The sequence below is a fragment of the Canis lupus genome, chromosome 19 (genome assembly GCF_011100685.1).
Source record: "Canis lupus familiaris isolate Mischka breed German Shepherd chromosome 19, alternate assembly UU_Cfam_GSD_1.0, whole genome shotgun sequence".
Classification (NCBI taxonomy): Eukaryota; Metazoa; Chordata; class Mammalia; order Carnivora; family Canidae; genus Canis; species Canis lupus.
Window position 1 is genome coordinate 4295200 of NC_049240.1, and position 17183 is coordinate 4312382.

The following is a 17183-nucleotide window of genomic DNA, read 5'->3' on the forward strand; positions in this document are numbered from 1 at the left end:
TCAAGTCTTTGAAGCACTTATTTTAATATGGCAAGGTTTTTAGGGTGTGTCTTAATACAATTACATAAGGAATTAGTTTACCCGGGATAGTTTATTAATAGCACCTAAGACAACACCTAAATTGCAACACAAGCAGACTTTAAAGAGAATGAAGTTCCTAGAATAAATCTAAAACCCTGAGAATTTGCTTTCCAGGGTTCTTTAGTATATGTGAGTATTGTGGGAAGCACTGAAAAAAATTCTTGAGAATGGTAATATATTTTATACTTACTAAGTTTCTTAAAGTTGAGCTAGAAGGACTGATTGAATCCTTTGCTTCAGTGAAGCTGCAGATAAGAGTAAGCAGGGTCACCTAAAGATAGATTTACTTAGAGGTTTGGCTGCCTCTCTGGAACTGTTTAGCTTTGAGCAGATTTCCATAAATGGAAAGAGCAACTGGAGAGACCCAGTACCTTGGTTGAGAGTGTGGATGATGTGCAACAGGTGGTAAAACAGTCGCTGGATTTTTTTCTTTTCTTTTCTTTTAATAAATGCTCTCCAAATGACTGCTGTTTAAGGCTTTATTATTAGCATTTGGTGAATTTTGTGATTAAGTAAATTTTCTTTTTCAATTTAAAGTTTGCTGGAAGCAGTTTCTAAAAATTCGTATCATTAGTGTATAGAACTTGTGAATTTGTGATAAAGTTTATAAGATATGTACAGATACTTCCTTTTTTTTTTTTTTTTTTTTTTTAAAGATTTTATTTATTTATTCATGAGAGAGAGAGAAAGGCAGAGATACAGGCAGAGGGAGAAGCAGGCTCCATGCAGGGAGCCCGATTTGGGACTTGATCGATTTGGGACTTGATCCGGGGTCTCCAGGATCACGCCTTGCCCCAAAGGCAGGCACTAAACCGCTGAGCCACCCAGGGATCCACCCCCCCCCCCTTTTTTTTTTTTAAAGATTTTATTTATTCATGAGAGAGAGAGGCAGAGCAAATACTTCCTTTTAGTCTTTTTAGAGGACATCTTGAGAAAAATCTATCAAATTAAAAACTTACATATTCATGTTTCAGAACCAAGTAGAATATCCAATATTTTTAAGGTAATATCATTTATATAAGTTTGTGTTTGAATGGCCAGTTTCCCTGGGTTGTTCTTAACCTTAATATATAAAAGAAATCCTTGCGTGCCTGTTGTATTAAAAATCTACATTGGGAATTGTAGCAGATAATAAAGATGAAGTAAGATAGCCCCCACAACCTCAAGAAACTTAGAATCTTAACAGAAATGATAAGAAATTATCACCATCTATTGAATTCTTATCCATCTGCCAGGCATTGTACATGTTTTTTTATGAGTATTACCTCACTTAATTCTCACAACTGTATGAGGTTAAGTGGTACTCCTCCGTTTTGGGAAAGAGGAAACTGAGCCTTACAAGAAATTAAATTGCTGGTCTAGGGTAACCTGTAAGTAGCAGAGTCTAGGGCCCAACCTTGGACTTGAAAAGCCAAACGATCACTGTATACTTGACTTTTTCACTAGTTATTCAAGCAGCACAGCATAGGGTAAGTGCTAAAAGGGAGTTACAGAAGGTGGCAGGATTGGAAAAAGGCTTCAAGGAAAACAGACATAGACACTTTAAAAGCAAATTTATTGGGTAAAACCAGAAAAAAATTGAGTGAAGTCTTGAAGAAGAAGAGACAAGGTTATTGGGAATTGAGTTCCTGGGTATCTGGTGCTGTGCTGCTGCACTCACCTCGGAAGGTCTGTAAGAATCCGAGTAATTCGTTTAACTTAGGAAATGCATGTTTCTGACTGATTCTGCAAGTTCCTGCCCCTGATTTCAGTGGCTGTATGTATATCACGATACATCATTGACCTCCTGGGATTGTTCATCGCCAGCCATCCTCCCACCACCTCCAAGTTAGTTTTGCTCTAAAATTGATACAGGGTTCAGATTTCAAGGGTCTTTCTTTGTTTTCCTTTGGATAAGATTCAGAAGTTTCTCAGTAATCATTGCTTGATAATCAACATCCATTTTGCAAAGTATAGATACTAGTGATTTCGTTTTTAAAATTATTTCTGTAAATAATTTATATGGACTGATATGTGTCAGTGACTTAATTTAGAGTTATCCACACAAGAATTAGTTTTTCATAGAGTAATACATTTTAATTTAGTCATGTATTCAGTGCATTTTTAATTGAGTAGAACTTCTTTTCCCCCCAGTGGAAGCATCAGTTCATAGCAGTAATGCACACTGTACAGATAAGACAATTGAAGCTGCTGAAGCCCTGCTTCATATGGAATCTCCTACCTGCTTGAGGGATTCAAGAAGTCCTGGTATGTGACTTGTTCTTTTTTATATTAAACACGTCACATCACTTCGCATATCTACAATGGGTGTTTTTCTTAAATACGCGGGGATTATCGTTGTTCTCAAGGTTTATTATGCATGAATACCTGTAGCAGCAATAAATGATCTTTGTCAAAGTTCCCAAGTCTCACATACTTGAAATACTTAATTTTTTTATAATAAATGATACAGAAAATGCCTACCGTAGACAGATAAATGTTTGTTAAATTGCTTTTTTTTTTATGCCCTTATGTCTTATTTCCTTAACTCTGGGTAAATTTATAATTTTGTACTAATTATATAACCTTTGTAGTCAGTCCTTAAGGCAGGTGGGGGTGGGGGAGTTGTGTCCCGTGACTACTTTCTATCTTGTATTCAGTGGTAAATAGGCAGTAGCTCCAGGGAACCTTCCATGGTGGAGAGAGGAGATAGCTTCCACCATTTCCTCATACTCTCTCTCAGGCTGAGAGTTTCCTTCTCTTTTGGTCTCTTTTTCCTTAAGAGTGCCTTTGAGAGCCATTTTGCCCTCTAATTTTAATGCCCGAGTGTTAATTTCACTTAATTCAATAATATTGGCCCTTCTTATTAGAGGGATTTATAATAACTACCAAGAGCAACTGTACTTTTCAATTAGAATAGGAATGCCATGTATTATTCAGTGATGTGAGAAGAAAATCAGGGCATATTGGTCAGTGTATTAATCCAGTTTTAGCACATGTGCTGCTGAAGTGAGCGCAATGTATTAGTCCACAGTAGCAGTATTAACTGTCTCTTAATTGAAATAGTAATGACATATCATGACTATTCAGGCACTTTGGAAGGAAGCTGGAGCAACACTGTTGTATCTAACAGAACACCAAATGGCAGTCTCTATGTACTGTTTTAGTGACCTAAGACATCAGGACTGTTATATTTAATAAAATTTTAGATACTGAAAGATGATATTCCTTGGGCTTTGATGAACAGGTTTTTCTTTTCTTCATATTTTGAAATGATCTGTAAGTGCTTTCTTTTCATTGGAGACACATAAGAATGTTTTTAATTTTATACCATGTGCATGTTTTACCTAGTTAGAGAATAATGGTGGGCAGTAGTGGGAAGGAAAGTGACTGTTAAAGAACTCATTATTATTCCATTATTTTATTTCCAAATGTTTTCCCAATTGTCAGAATAACTCAAAAGTCTTCTACAGTAAGCTTGAAAGTATGTCAAAATGTGAAGAAAGGGGGTGATTCCTCATGACCCCTACCTTACTTATGGGATTAACATTTTCCTTCAAGGTGATTTTCTTTGCATTTATTTCCTAACATACTTTAAACTGTATTACATATTCAGCAAAGTAACTTCAGGCTCTTACCCTACTTTGATGAATTGTTAAATAAACCTCACCTCTATTAAATATTGAATTGTCCACATGAGAAAGTACTAATGGGGGTGGGAAATTTTAATATTTCAACTTTTTTTTATAGTGGAAGTGTTTGTCCCTCCTTGTGTATCAACTCCAGAATTTATCCATGCTGCTATGAGGCCAGATGTCATTACAGAAACTGTAGTGGAGGTGTCAACTGAAGAATCTGAACCAATGGATACCTCTCCTATTCCTACATCACCAGATAGCCATGAACCAATGAAAAAGAAAAAAGGTAGAGTATATTTACAGATTTCCAGAAAAGTGGGTGAAATATCTTTCCCCCCATCAGGGGACTTAGGAAATATATGCTGTAGATTTAAGATTGATGTTATCTTTACCTAGGTATTCTCAAAGTATCAGTCAATTGAGATTTTAATTTTGTGTTAAGGTGTTCATACTGTTTAAAGGAGTTAGTATTTGAGCTCTAAAGAAAGTTGCCTGCTTGTGTTGGACAAGCAGAAGGAAGATCAGAGATTCACTGCTTGTTTGCTTTCTGATCCTTTTAGGGTACTTGGTTATTTTTAAAAAACATTTTATTTTTTAACTTTTTCTATTTTTCATCTTATCTTCCCACTCTTTTTGTGGGCTTTATAATAAAAAGCCCAATGCTGTTTTCTCCCCTGTACCTTCCGTCTTAATTAAAACACCCAAGGTTGCCAACAAGGACTTTTAAGTGGAATAAACTCACCAGTGGGTAAAGAGCATTTCATTTCCACTTACTATTTGACTCCTGCTGAAACTTCTCCTCACTCGATCCTGATGGGTGAGGCCGAAGGCCCCTCACACCTCCAACAGCACTAGGAGATGGGCAGCAAGTGGGTCCTTTTCCTGTCTGAATCAGAAGTAAAACTTGAAAGAAATAAAATTCTGTATAAATGAGTACTCATCTAATTCCACTTTCTTCTGTATCTTTTTTTCACATGTTAGAAATCAAAGGCAAAAGTAAAAAAAAAAACTTGTGTTAGAAATAATGGTATTTTCTTTCATTTGTTAGAGGTATTTCAAATTGTTGTGGTGTTGGTGGGTCTGTGCTCGTTATTGTGAGGGACAGAGTGAAGAATAAGATTTGAGTGTCTTCCCTCCTGTATTTTGTGAGATTACATGTATTTTGTGAGAGGTATGACCGAGAGAATTTTGAAGGAAGGATTAGTTGCTGCTGTAAATGTTTAAAAAAAAAAAAAAAGGCAAACATATTAATAGTCCTGTTTACCTACTTCCTCACTATCGCCTTTGGCTGGTTGTATTTGATAGGAGCTATTAAAAAATATTTAGAAAATTTTTAGATTTATTTTTTTAGGGGGTGGGGGGTGGGGGGGACACAGAGAGAGAATCTCAAGCAGGCTCCATGCCCGAGGCAGGGCTTGGTCTCACGACTCTGAAATCAGGACCCTGGCCGAAATCCAGAGTTGGACATTTAGCTGAATGACCCATCCATGTGCCCCAGGAAATTTTTAGATTTAAAAGAAGATGAAAAAGACCATAAAAAGCTGGGAACCAAGACCTCTAGATAAATAAATTGATCTGCTTATGTGGTCTGATATAACCCAGGAAATGATTTGCCAATTTAATATTAATTTTATTTATTTGAAAATAGATTATCTTAATGATCATTTAGAAATTATTTATAATGTATATATAAATATACATATATTATGTATTTATTTGTGCTTAAGTTCATTTGGGACGTGCAAAGTTAGGTTACTTTTTAAACTTTTTATTTAAACTCAATTTTAGAGCTTCTAATATACTAATGTGTGTTGTGATTCTGCGAGAGAAGATAACATGCAGTGTTCTAAAGTTAATTTGACTGTAGAACCTTGTTTCTTACTCATGAATAAACTAGATCTTAAGAAGTATGATTTAGGAAATACTGCTTTATATGAAAATAAATTAGGCCTTTTAGGGCTAACGTTTTGATGAAGGAAGTTGAAGGATTTTTTTGTTGTTGTTTTTGTTTTTTTTTGCTTGAGTCTTATCACTGATTGATTTATACTCTGTAAATTGAGAAATTAATTTCTGTTCTAATAAAGGAGACCAGAGAAACTTTCCATTTATTTTTGCCAAAGCACACTTCTTACTGATTAGTTACCATAATGAAATCCGAGAATATAATAGCTATGTATTTTGAAATAAATTAAAACACTTTGATTTTTAGGTATTTATTTAGCTCTAAATACACTCTGCTAATAAAGAGCAGAGTGACATCAGAAATCCCAGATGTATGACAGTCACCAAATTAGTAATAATATACTCAATCTGCAAATTATAATAAACTCGACTATTCCCAGCCTTTCTGGAGGCTTCCCCTCGTCAGCCAGCATTCTTTTACCAGTGCTGAGGATTGAAAACAAGGCATTTCAGCCTTATGCCTTCTTTGGTATAATTATAGCTTTTGCTTTTCCTTTCATTGTGGATGCTAGTCTGTCTGAGAGAACCTTACGGTAGAAGTGAAGAGAAGCGAAAGGAAGGGCACACTTGGGACACCTGCATGGCTTGGTGGTTGAGCATCTGCCTTGGGCTCAGGGTGTGATCCCGGCCAGGGTCCTGGGATCGAGTCCCACACATCGGGCTCCCCGCGAGGAGCCTGCTTCTCTGCCTCTCTCTGTGGGTCTCTCATGAATAAGTCAAGTTTTATAAAAGGGCACACTTATTAAATATGGGAGATAATTAATTTTTTTTTATCTGTATAATGTACCTGCATATCAAGGTGGGGAAATTTGAACACTTATGCTTAAATTCTGGTGAATTGATTGGCTCAGAGCAGTTGAGTGTTTAAAATAATATTTTTTACTTTTCCTCGTTTGAGCTCAAAGGGCCTCGCAGATTATCAGATCCTCTGCAATAGGTAGGTAAAGCTTTTTCTAACAATCCTGTAGAACAGAAAAGAAAAAAGTTTTGTTCTAGAATTTGTTTCCCTTGCTATACATTATTGGAAGAGGTTTAGCAAATTGAGGCTCTGACCGAGTAAATAATAGGTTGGTAGCACCTGACTTGCCATATACACTGAAATTATTGCCAACTAACTGCTGTAATCTAAAATTACAGAAGTGCTTTTAATGCTCCTTTTAAATGCAACTTTTTGTATACACACTGAGTATATTAATCCACAAATTAGTGTCTAATTTCATGAGTAATGTGTTATCAAAGAGTCTGCTAATCATGCTTCTATTATTTTTCCTGTTTTCAATGTGTGGTTTCAATCTTATTTTTTCAGTTGGCCGTAAACCAAAGACCCAGCAGTCACCAATTTCCAATGGGTCTCCTGAGTTAGGTATAAAGAAGAAACCCAGAGAAGGAAAAGGTAATTTGGGGAGGGCTGTTTTGGAGGTTGAGATGATCGTTTTTTTCAGTTGACATTTTTTGCATTTGTAAGAAAGTTTGTGAAGACCATTATTTCCAGTACATGTACAGGTGAAGTACTGTCTTTGGTAGTAGTAGTATCCTTAATCAGAGATATATATGAGCATTGCCTCGGGAGCTTTTTCCCAGTTCCTACCCCACTGAGATTCTATAGTCATAGATACACTGCAGGGGAATAAACGATAGTAGGCATTTGTGTTTGGAAAAGGCCATCTAACATGCAGTCTGGGGATGGCCGGGTGGCCCAGTGGTTGAGCATCTGCCTTTGGCTCTGGTCGTGATCCCTGGGCCCTGGGATCAAGTCCCACATCGGGCTCCCAAAGGGAGCCTGTTTCTCCCTCTGCCTGCGTCTCTTGTGAATAAACAAAATCTTTAAAAATAAATAAATAAATGAATACATACATAAATAAGTAAATAAATACATAAATAAATAAATAAATAAAAATGCAGACTGATGCACAGCCTTCTTAAGAGCCATTGTTCTTAAGGGAGGTACGTGTGTATAATAGCACTCCTCTTCACATAGAGCCACTTGGAATTGAAGGGGGGTAGGTTTATAACTAAGAGTTATTTCTAATACCTAATTTTTTCACTGATAGAAGTAATGCAAGAATTCTCAAGGCAAGTTGAATTCAATCTCCTAGTCAACCAATTTCAGTCATACCAGGAATCAGAAAAAAAAAAACCTTACCATATTTTGGCTTTAGAATTTATTTTATTTTCATTAAAACCAAATTAATGACAAACCTCCCACATTCTGCACTCTTAGTTTGTTAGATGATTTAAGGTAGTGTTTTAATCGTGGTTTTAGGTATGTTCTGATAATCAGAATTTATCATTTCTGTGAATGTTTTTAGACTAATATTTAATAGATAGATTTTGGATTAATATATTCAGGTTTATTCTATCCTCAACAGATGGTCTTATATCTACTCTTAAATAATTAAATCAAAAATTAAATCTCTAGGGGAGAAAAAAAAAGTTCTATTAAGTCTATCGAGAAATTTAGAACAAAAAAAATACAGTTACATTTAACTGTTACTTATTCAGGAACTAATAAAATTCAACATAGGATAAATTTAGGATATTTTTCTGTCTTTGGTCATTTTACATTTCTAACATCTTAGGTTTTGTCTTTTATGTTGAAAACTTTAAAACTTACATAATAGTATTAAACATTAGATAAACTGTAAGTCTGTAGTTATTTTATTGTGTTTTAAATAATTCCCATCATCATTGGTCTCTTGTACCCAAAGACCTTATGCTTAACACTGGAGAAACACATTGTGATGACCTGTTTTTGCCAAAGTTTCAGTCTTGTATCATCAAACTTGAGGCAACATGTTGAATGCAAAGATTAAAAATTAAAAATCTAATACAGGGCATCTGGCTGGTTCAGTCAGTAGAACATGCGACTCTTGATCATGAGGGTTGTAAGTTCAAGCCCCATGTTGAGTATAGGAGCACTTAAAAATCTTAAGGAAAAAAGATCCAGTGTTTCTTCTGTAAAATATCAATCTAAATGCTGATAATGTCTGTCATAGGCTTAATGAGCTACCTTATCTGATAAATGTGGCTTCCCTTTCTGAATTGTTCTCCTTAAAATGAGATAGAGAACTTTGAGTTTTAACTTGAGGGTGGGAACTGGGGTGGAGTGAGTATCCAAAGAGAACCTGAGGAGTGTTGTTGAGGGTTTTTTTTTTTTGGTCTGTTTTTTTAAGATTTCATTTATTTGAGAGAGTGCAAGAGAGCACAAGCAGGAGGGGGGGAGGTGCGGGGGTGGGCAGGGGGTGTTGGGAGAGGGAGAAGCAGGCTCCCTGCTGATGTGAAGCTCCATCCCAGGACTCTGGGATCACCACCTGAACGTAAAGGCAGATGCTTAACCGACTGAGCCACCACCCAGGCACCCCGGGGCCAAGTTTTAAATGCTTTTCTGTATCCTCTACTACACTTAAGCATATAGTGTATGATGAATAAGTATGTTATTCTGCAGAAATACCTCATTTTCAGATTTGGATAGTCATGTGATCAAATGTTATAGTTAGCATTTGATGAATGCTCGACTAGTTAAAGGAGTTGCTTGTTACTTTAATGCTGAAGCACAAATGTATTTACTCAACTGTTCATATATAGATGATGAAATCCTAATATATATTGCTGGTCTGCATCGTGACCAGTAGAAAGAGATTAGCAATAAAAAAAAGAACCTGCCAGTTTTTAGAGGTGGGAGGTCTCCTTGATGATCAAATCCAAATTAACTAGTAGTCCAGAGGGTAATGGAAAGCTGTTTAAAGAGTCATGGGTAATTTGTACTAATTTATACGCTTCAGAGTTCCTGCATAATGGTGAATCAAAGAAAAATATATGTTTTGGGGTACCTGGTTATCTCATTTGGTGGGACATGTGACTCTTGATCTTGGGGTTCCAGCCCCATGTTGGGTGTGGAGATTACTTAAAACCTGAAAGAAAATTAAAATAGGTTTCTTTTAAAGACACTAGGACTGATGTCTACAAGTTTTGCAGATTTCACTGTGTATTGCTTGTCTTTTCAGCAAATAAAGTGCTTTTTGATGAATTTTGATCATGGAATTGGGGCTTATATAACAAACATACTGGTGCAAATTTTATTCATGGTTTATATCTGTGTAAATTAATAAATTAGAAAACTCTGTTTAATTCAGGTTCACTTTGTGTCACGCATTATGCCTTTGCCTTGCCTTTACTGAACTCAATTTAGGATAAGATGATGCATAATAGTACAAAATCCAGGACCTCTATTATATTAGTATCATAACTATTAGTGACTAACAAATATATTTAGGATTATGTTACAGTGTATATGAAACTTACTAGGCAACACACTTTGATACTGTATAAATGATTGCTCATATAATCAAATACTTAATGACAGACTGCTAGAATAGTTGTTCTACCATTAGGTAGTGAATTTTTGTCCAGTGTAGTTAAATACTTGCTTTTTGTTGTTGTTGAGCGAGAGGACAAGTGGAGGTGGGGTGGGGGAGAATCTTAAGCAGGCTGCACACCCAGTGCAGAGCCTGACATGGGGCTCAATCTCAGAACTCTGAGATCATGATCTGCAGAAAATAAGAGTTGGATGCTTAACTGAGCTACCCAAGTGTCCCTGAATATTTGCTTTTAATTATATTAATGAATTTTTAACCAATGTCTTTTCATTTCTTCAAAGGAAACACAACCTATCTGTGGGAGTTTCTTTTAGATCTACTCCAGGATAAAAATACTTGTCCGCGGTATATTAAGTGGACCCAGAGAGAAAAAGGCATATTCAAGCTTGTGGATTCAAAGGCCGTCTCTAAACTTTGGGGAAAGCATAAGAACAAGCCAGATATGAACTATGAAACTATGGGACGAGCTCTGAGGTAGGAATACAAGGAAATGAATTTTTAAACAAAACCTACTTGCCTCTGTATTATCTATTAATTGTTTAATAGAAAAGCTCTAAAAACCTAACCTTTTTCTAACTTTGAATTTTGGGGGATATTCTAGAGGAGTTCTTGGACTTGGAGGTAGATGGAGATAAAGATTTTGGTCTAGATGTCTGAAATCTCAGCCATCATTGGAAAAATGTGTCTTAACACTTAGGACTGACTGTTCCTTAATCAAGAAGTTGGAAGGCCTTTAAGAAAATTAAACCCAGATGAAATAATAGTTTCCAATACAGCTTTTCAGTTCTTGTGGATTTATCTTAATAGGAATATTTCTCTGAAGTTTTGTCAGTTTTTGAGAAACCCACAAAACTGCAGTGTAGATGGCTTCTAATTAGGGATGTTTGTAAATGGACACAGTTTATATATAGGACAGTATTCACGTGTCCCACAGATTTACCTGTTTTTTTTTTTTTTTTTTTTTAAATCACACAGAGAGAGAGAGGCAGAGACACAGGCAGAGGGAGAAGCAGGCTCCATGCACCAGGAGCCCGATGTGGGATTCGATCCCGGGTCTCCAGGATCGCGCCCTGGGCCAAAGGCAGGCGCCAAACCGCTGCGCCACCCAGGGATCCCCAGATTTACCTGTTTAAGCACAGCTTAATTTTTCTATATAATGCCAGATTATTCTTATAACCTGTGTAAATCAGAGTTGAATTTTTGCTGATGCTGTAAAATACAATAAAATATTCAGTATTTAGTTTGAATTATTTCCTTTTAGAAAGAGATCTTTTAGCTACTTTATAGACCTAAAGTTTTAAAGGACCTTTGGTACTAGGTTCCACCTGCATTCCTAGCCAGATTCTTAGCCTTTTAAAACAACCCAGCCAATAAGAGCTCCTTCTCATCTCTAACAGGAATAAGCGAATGTTTCTACATGGTGGGTTTTTTTTTTTGGGCGGTGTGTGTGTGTAAAATACAATACACTTGACTCATTTAGTACTGTCTCCGTTACAGGTATTATTACCAAAGGGGTATTCTTGCAAAGGTCGAAGGACAGAGGCTTGTCTATCAGTTCAAGGATATGCCCAAAAACATAGTGGTCATAGATGATGACAAAAGTGAAACTTGTAATGAAGATTTAGCAGCAGCTACTGATGAAAAGTCATTAGAACGAGTATCACTGTCTGCAGAGAGTCTCCTGAAAGCAGCTTCTGTTCGTGGTGGCAAAAACTCATCTCTAAACTGCTCCAGAGCAGAGAAAGGTGTAGCTAGAGTTGTGAATATCACTTCCCCTGGTCATGATACTCCATCCAGGTGTCCTACTACCACCGCATCTGTGTCAGCAACAACAGCTCCAAGGTCAGTGAAGGAAAACTACTTGTGTTTATTTCTCAGCAAGTTCTTTAGCAAAAAACGATTATGTTCCTTTTTTACCGTTAGCAGCTTAAGAATCTACTGTCGTCAAGACTTTGAAAAGTGCTTGATGTTTAAAAAAAAAAAAGTGCTTCATCTTTTAAATGTATTTTATTTTGTTAAAGTAGAGGTCTCAACTAACTTGAATTGGTTTTTTATGGTTTTACAGATGGAACTTAATGTGGGCAGCATTTTAAAAATATATTTCATGTTTCATATTCTAAATGGTCATATACCTGTAAAATTTGGGAACATTCCTTCTGTACATTAGATTTGCATCATCTTTTTGCTCAAAAAACCTATTGTTTAACATTAAATCAACTTTTTTGAATCTACCAGGACAGTTCGTGTGGCAATGCAAGTACCTGTTGTAATGACATCGTTGGGTCAGAAAATCTCGACTGTGGCAGTTCAGTCAGTTAATGCAGGTGCACCATTGATAACCAGCACTAGTCCCACAACAGCAACCTCTCCAAAGGTAGTTATTCAGACAATCCCTACTGTGATGCCAGCCTCTTCTGAAAATGGAGACAAAATCACCATGCAGCCTGCCAAAATTATCACCATCCCAGCTACACAACTTGCACAGTGTCAACTGCAGACAAAGTCAAATCTGACTGGGTCAGGAAGCATTAACATTGTCGGAACCCCGCTGGCTGTGAGAGCACTTACCCCTGTTTCAATAGCCCACGGTACACCTGTAATGAGACTATCAGTGCCTACCCAACAGGCATCTGGCCAGACTCCCCCGCGAGTTATCAGTGCGGTCATAAAAGGGCCAGAGGTAAAATCAGAAGCGGTGGCAAAAAAGCAAGAACATGACGTGAAAACTTTGCAGCTGGTACAAGAAGAAAAACCGGCAGATGGAAATAAGACAGTGACCCACGTAGTGGTTGTCAGTGCGCCTTCTGCTATTGCCCTTCCTGTAACTATGAAAACGGAAGGACTGGTGACATGTGAGAAATGAAAGAGCAGCTCTGCCGTGGGCTTTAGACTGTTAGTGGGAGTACTAACATAAATGTTCCCAAGGGAGGTCATCAAGAAAAGTCAAAAGACTTTAAAACATTTTTAATGCATATAAGAAAACAATCAGACTTACTGGAAATAAATTACCTATCCCATGTTTCAGTGGGAAATGAACGTACATACGGAGATGCTGACAGAAAACTGCCTCTTACAGTAGGAAACAACTGAATCCTGTCGACGAGGAGGAGGAGGATTGAAAGGGACCAAGCAACTCACTACAATAGCAAGTTACACTAAGACTTGGAACACTAACATTCTGTAAGAGGTTCTATAGTTTTCAGTGGGGAGGGGTTGGGATGGGTGATCTCGTTGTTACATATAGCAATTTTTGATGCATTTTATATGCATACCAGCAATTATTACTGTGTTCACACAGAACTCACTTAACTGGTGCTATGTGAAGACTGCTAATATAGGTATTTTAGAATGTGAATTGAAAATGGATCCAAAAGCTTTTCAGAAAGAGGATAGCAAAAAAGATCTAGTGCGATTTTTTTTTATATCATATAGCTTAAGCTGATTTAAAACAAAGGCCTTAGACTAATTTTCAGTTTTCTTTATTGAAATAAGCTAATGGCTTGTTTGTGTAAAGCTTTTTTATTAAAAGAAAAAATTTAAAAATCTTGTACCTAGCACAGTATTGTTATAGAATTTACATGTAACATTTTATATGGTAGTTTTAAGTCTGTCAGTTTCTTAATTGTGGACAAATTAACAGTTGGCTCTGGCCTTTTGCTGTAACCTGCCTGTGTCACTCACTTAGCCCTGGCATCTGTGCAGACATATCAGTTTCAGTTCTTCTGTCACTTGGACGTTCAGGCTCAGCATGAATTTTTGTCAGGTAGCTCTAATACCTGGTGTTTTCGTTTGTTTTTGTTTTCCTTCCTTTTTTTTTTTTTTTTTTTTAGTTAAAGTTTAAGAGGGAAAGTACCAGTGTTCAGATTTGAACTATAATAGTTTGTATATTCAACATTTGAAGTATATTCTATTTTGTTGTACTCTTGTTTCAAAGTGTATTCAAGTAGGTTTTCTGAAATATAGAAACGAAATTTATGTTGTGTTTTGGTCTCTGGTATTTATAACAATACTCAAAAGTAGTATAGAGACACCGTTTTAGTTAAGAAGTCTTATTTCTCCTTCCCTACTGTGTGAAGAAATTTTCCTTCTGTTTTGTTCCATTACATCAATATCTGGCAAATATCTGCATGTTGCCACTTATTTTCTATCATGAACTATAATGTTCTATTTACCATAATGAGTTTATTATTTTAATGTTGGCCACACTTAAAGAATTTGTATTTCAAATCAGACCAGTTACGTTAAGAAGATCAAGTAATACCCTAGCCCTTTTACAAATTTAGCAAATGGAGGTACCGGAGGGATTACATGAACTTCCTAATTTCACACCAAATTAGGGCCTGTGACTCTACATCTTAATGCTCTTTCTACTACAAAGAAAAGTTGTCTATTTTTACATCTTTTAGAAATTAAATAAACTGATACTTAATGTTTTGTGGCCTTCAGTTGTGCATTTGATCAGATACTAATACTTAGGTCGACAAAAATTTTTTTTATGACAGCACCCTCTGTACTTGTTGTCTTTTCCATAAACATACCTGATGGTACTTTTCAATAAAAGCTCAAAGAAAAACTCCATTCTTATCCCATTTGGGAATTAAGTTCAAATTCTACCTACTTTTAAAACATTTCCTAAATATTTATTTCAGTTTTCTCTGGCGCTTAATTGTATCGTTTCCTCTAGTCCTCCTGTCTCCCATATTTTTAGAGGGCAAAGAGTAAATAGCTTACACCATACCTACACCTCTCCCCAAATGCTGAGCATACTGAACGCTCAGACGTGTCCTGGTTTTGGTAACACATCTGCTAAGAATCTAAGTCCGTTGCCGTGGAGGACAGCTAACGGGACTCAATACTGTGTGAATAATGCCCACCCGCAATGTATTTCTAGTCGGTTCTAACTGGGGTAGGTCAGAACTACCTAGGTTATCTCCACCTCTCTTCCTAGACATTTTTCTGTCTCTTTAAGTACACCTGAGGTCTTATTTGGAAACAGATGTAAACAGTATGTACTGATCAGAGTGTTTCTGCGGATTAAGAGTGGCAAGGCTTTTTGTCTTAACCCGTCCAAACTATAAACCACTGTAGCTTACGTTTACTTTTTGTCCAGTATCTTAGAGAACTAAAAACAATAGCTTGATGCCACTATGTATTCCAGCTTCACTTAGGGCCTTTGAACCATCACCAGCAGTCTGTTCATTTATTCCCTAGGTCTTCTTCCAGCAACAGCTCCGGCCTTACCCAAATGACCAGTATACCTTTTAAAGAGAAGGTGGAGGTCACGAGCTGTGAACTCCCTCCACTTCTGGACCCTTTGCCCTAAGAGCATCTACTCCCTCTGGCATCCATCCTTACCCACCTGTTTCAGGAAGGAGGCAGGCGTGTCTTCCTCCTGTACTCAGCCTTTCCTCTCCTTTCACACCTTCTTGGTCTCCTTGTTCCAACAAGTTTTATAGCTATTACTCTCTCTTGAGGTAGCTGAATCCTGGCTCAGAGAAACAGTTCTCATTAAAGCCCAACAATCCAGTAGTAAAATCAAACAGACACTTCATTTTTTTTTTTATGTGATCTTGTGTGTCAGCCTACTTCTTAAAAATCCTTTGGTTTTCCACAACATCCTCCTCCTGGTTTACTTCAGTCGTCTGAGTCTGCTTTGCTCTCCTTCAGTTTCCCATTTAGCGTTAATGCTTTGCAAGATTCTGTGGGTCTCTTCAGAGAGTACTTGCAAGAATTAAATGGATATATTAAGGACTTAGAGTCAGTGCCTGGCATATAGCAAGCACTCAAAGTGTTTACTATCATGATTTCACTTCAACTTAATGGTTAGATAATTTCATCCATGCCTGTGGTTTCCACTCCCAAAAGTGTTCTAGCCTAGGGTTTTAAGGCTCAGATGGGTTTATCTAATTGCCTAGGATTTTGTTTCCTCCTGAATGACCTTTGTTCTAAAATCTGTTCTTATTACCTCAGTAAATGACAATTTTACATGCAGCCCATTACTCACGCCACACACAAAAACCCATACCACTCTAGACAACTTACTTCCTACCTCCAGTCATTCATCAAATCCTGCTGATGGTATGTTTACATAGCTTCCTTCCCCAATCCCCCCTACCTTCGCTGTTTTTCCTCTTATGAAGCCTCCCTCTAATCCGTTTCTCAAGCTACAAGTTGAGCGCATTCTAAAATGCAGATTTTGTCACTCCCCTGCAATTGCTTTACATTCTTCAATGGCGGGACAGCCTGGGTGGCTCAACCGTTTTTGAGTGTCTGCCTTGGGCTCAGGGCGTGACTCCAGAGTCCTGGGATGAGTCCCGCATCGGGGTCCCCACAGGGAGCCTGCTTCTCCCTTTGCGTGTGTCTCTGCTTGTGTGTGTGTCTCATGAATAAATAAATCTTAAAAAAAAAAAAAAACAACTCTTCAATGGCATCTCTTCCTAAAAAAGTCTAAGTCCTTTGATCCAGCCTCTGGCCACCTTCCCAAGCCTTATTCTATTTAAAAAAAAAAAAAAAAAAAATGGCCTTATTTATTTGAGAATGAGCGAGCAAGGGCATACAAGCAGGGGCCAGAGAAGCAGGGAGCCCAGTGCAGGACTCGATCCCAGGATCTCAGAATCATGACCTGAGCCGATTGAGTCACCCAGGTGCCCCTCTTGCTGCTCTTTTAGTCGTCTCTGGCCTACAGACATTCCAGGCACCTGTACCTCACTGGGCCCTACCATGGATAGCTACTCTCTAGACCATTCTGCTTTCACTGAGATAGGAGTTCACTTTATTTACGGAGTTAGAAGTGACAGACATCAAAATAAAAATTTCTGAAATAGGCTTGAAAACACCCAGGTTGCAGAGTGGTCCACTTTGCATTCTGAGTCTAGTGACTAAGAGGTATAAAGTATGTGAAGATGAGGGTTAGGGGGAGGAACAGGAACCTGCAGGGAAATGAAGGGCTGTTGGCAGAGAAAGCACAGAGGGAACATTTCCAGATGGGGTGGGTGGCGCTATCAAGGATAGCAGGAAGGGCTACGCGAGTAAGAGTTAAAAAAAAAAAAAAAAAAAAAAAAAAAAAGCCAGAGGTTGATATGAAAATAAAAGGGCAGTCCCAGCAGGGAGATGGCCTTGGCAGCAGATAGGGGAGGGGCACCCGGTA

The 17183-nt window shown here is 37.5% G+C and overlaps 1 protein-coding gene across 21 annotated transcripts in view; it reads left to right on the top strand.

Annotated features, from left to right (window-relative positions):
* The window catches only part of ELF2 (E74 like ETS transcription factor 2), a 97685-nt gene extending 83215 nt beyond the window's left edge, over positions 1-14470 (top strand). For 4 of the 21 annotated variants that reach the window (XM_038564605.1, XM_038564604.1, XM_038564603.1 and 1 more), the window contains 7 exons: positions 2197-2328; positions 3811-3984; positions 6559-6597; positions 6967-7053; positions 10318-10510; positions 11534-11878; positions 12272-14470. In XM_038564605.1, coding sequence (XP_038420533.1) covers positions 2197-2328; positions 3811-3984; positions 6559-6597; positions 6967-7053; positions 10318-10510; positions 11534-11878; positions 12272-12899 — 1598 coding nt within the window. In that variant the 3' untranslated portion in view covers positions 12900-14470. Of the gene's footprint in view, positions 1-1885; positions 1909-2196; positions 2329-3810; positions 3985-6558; positions 6598-6966; positions 7054-10317; positions 10511-11533; positions 11879-12271 lie in introns of those variants that run through there. The other 17 variants (XM_038564607.1, XM_038564620.1, XM_038564615.1 and 14 more) reach the window with 9 other exon arrangements.
* Positions 14471-17183: the final 2713 nt, after the last annotated feature.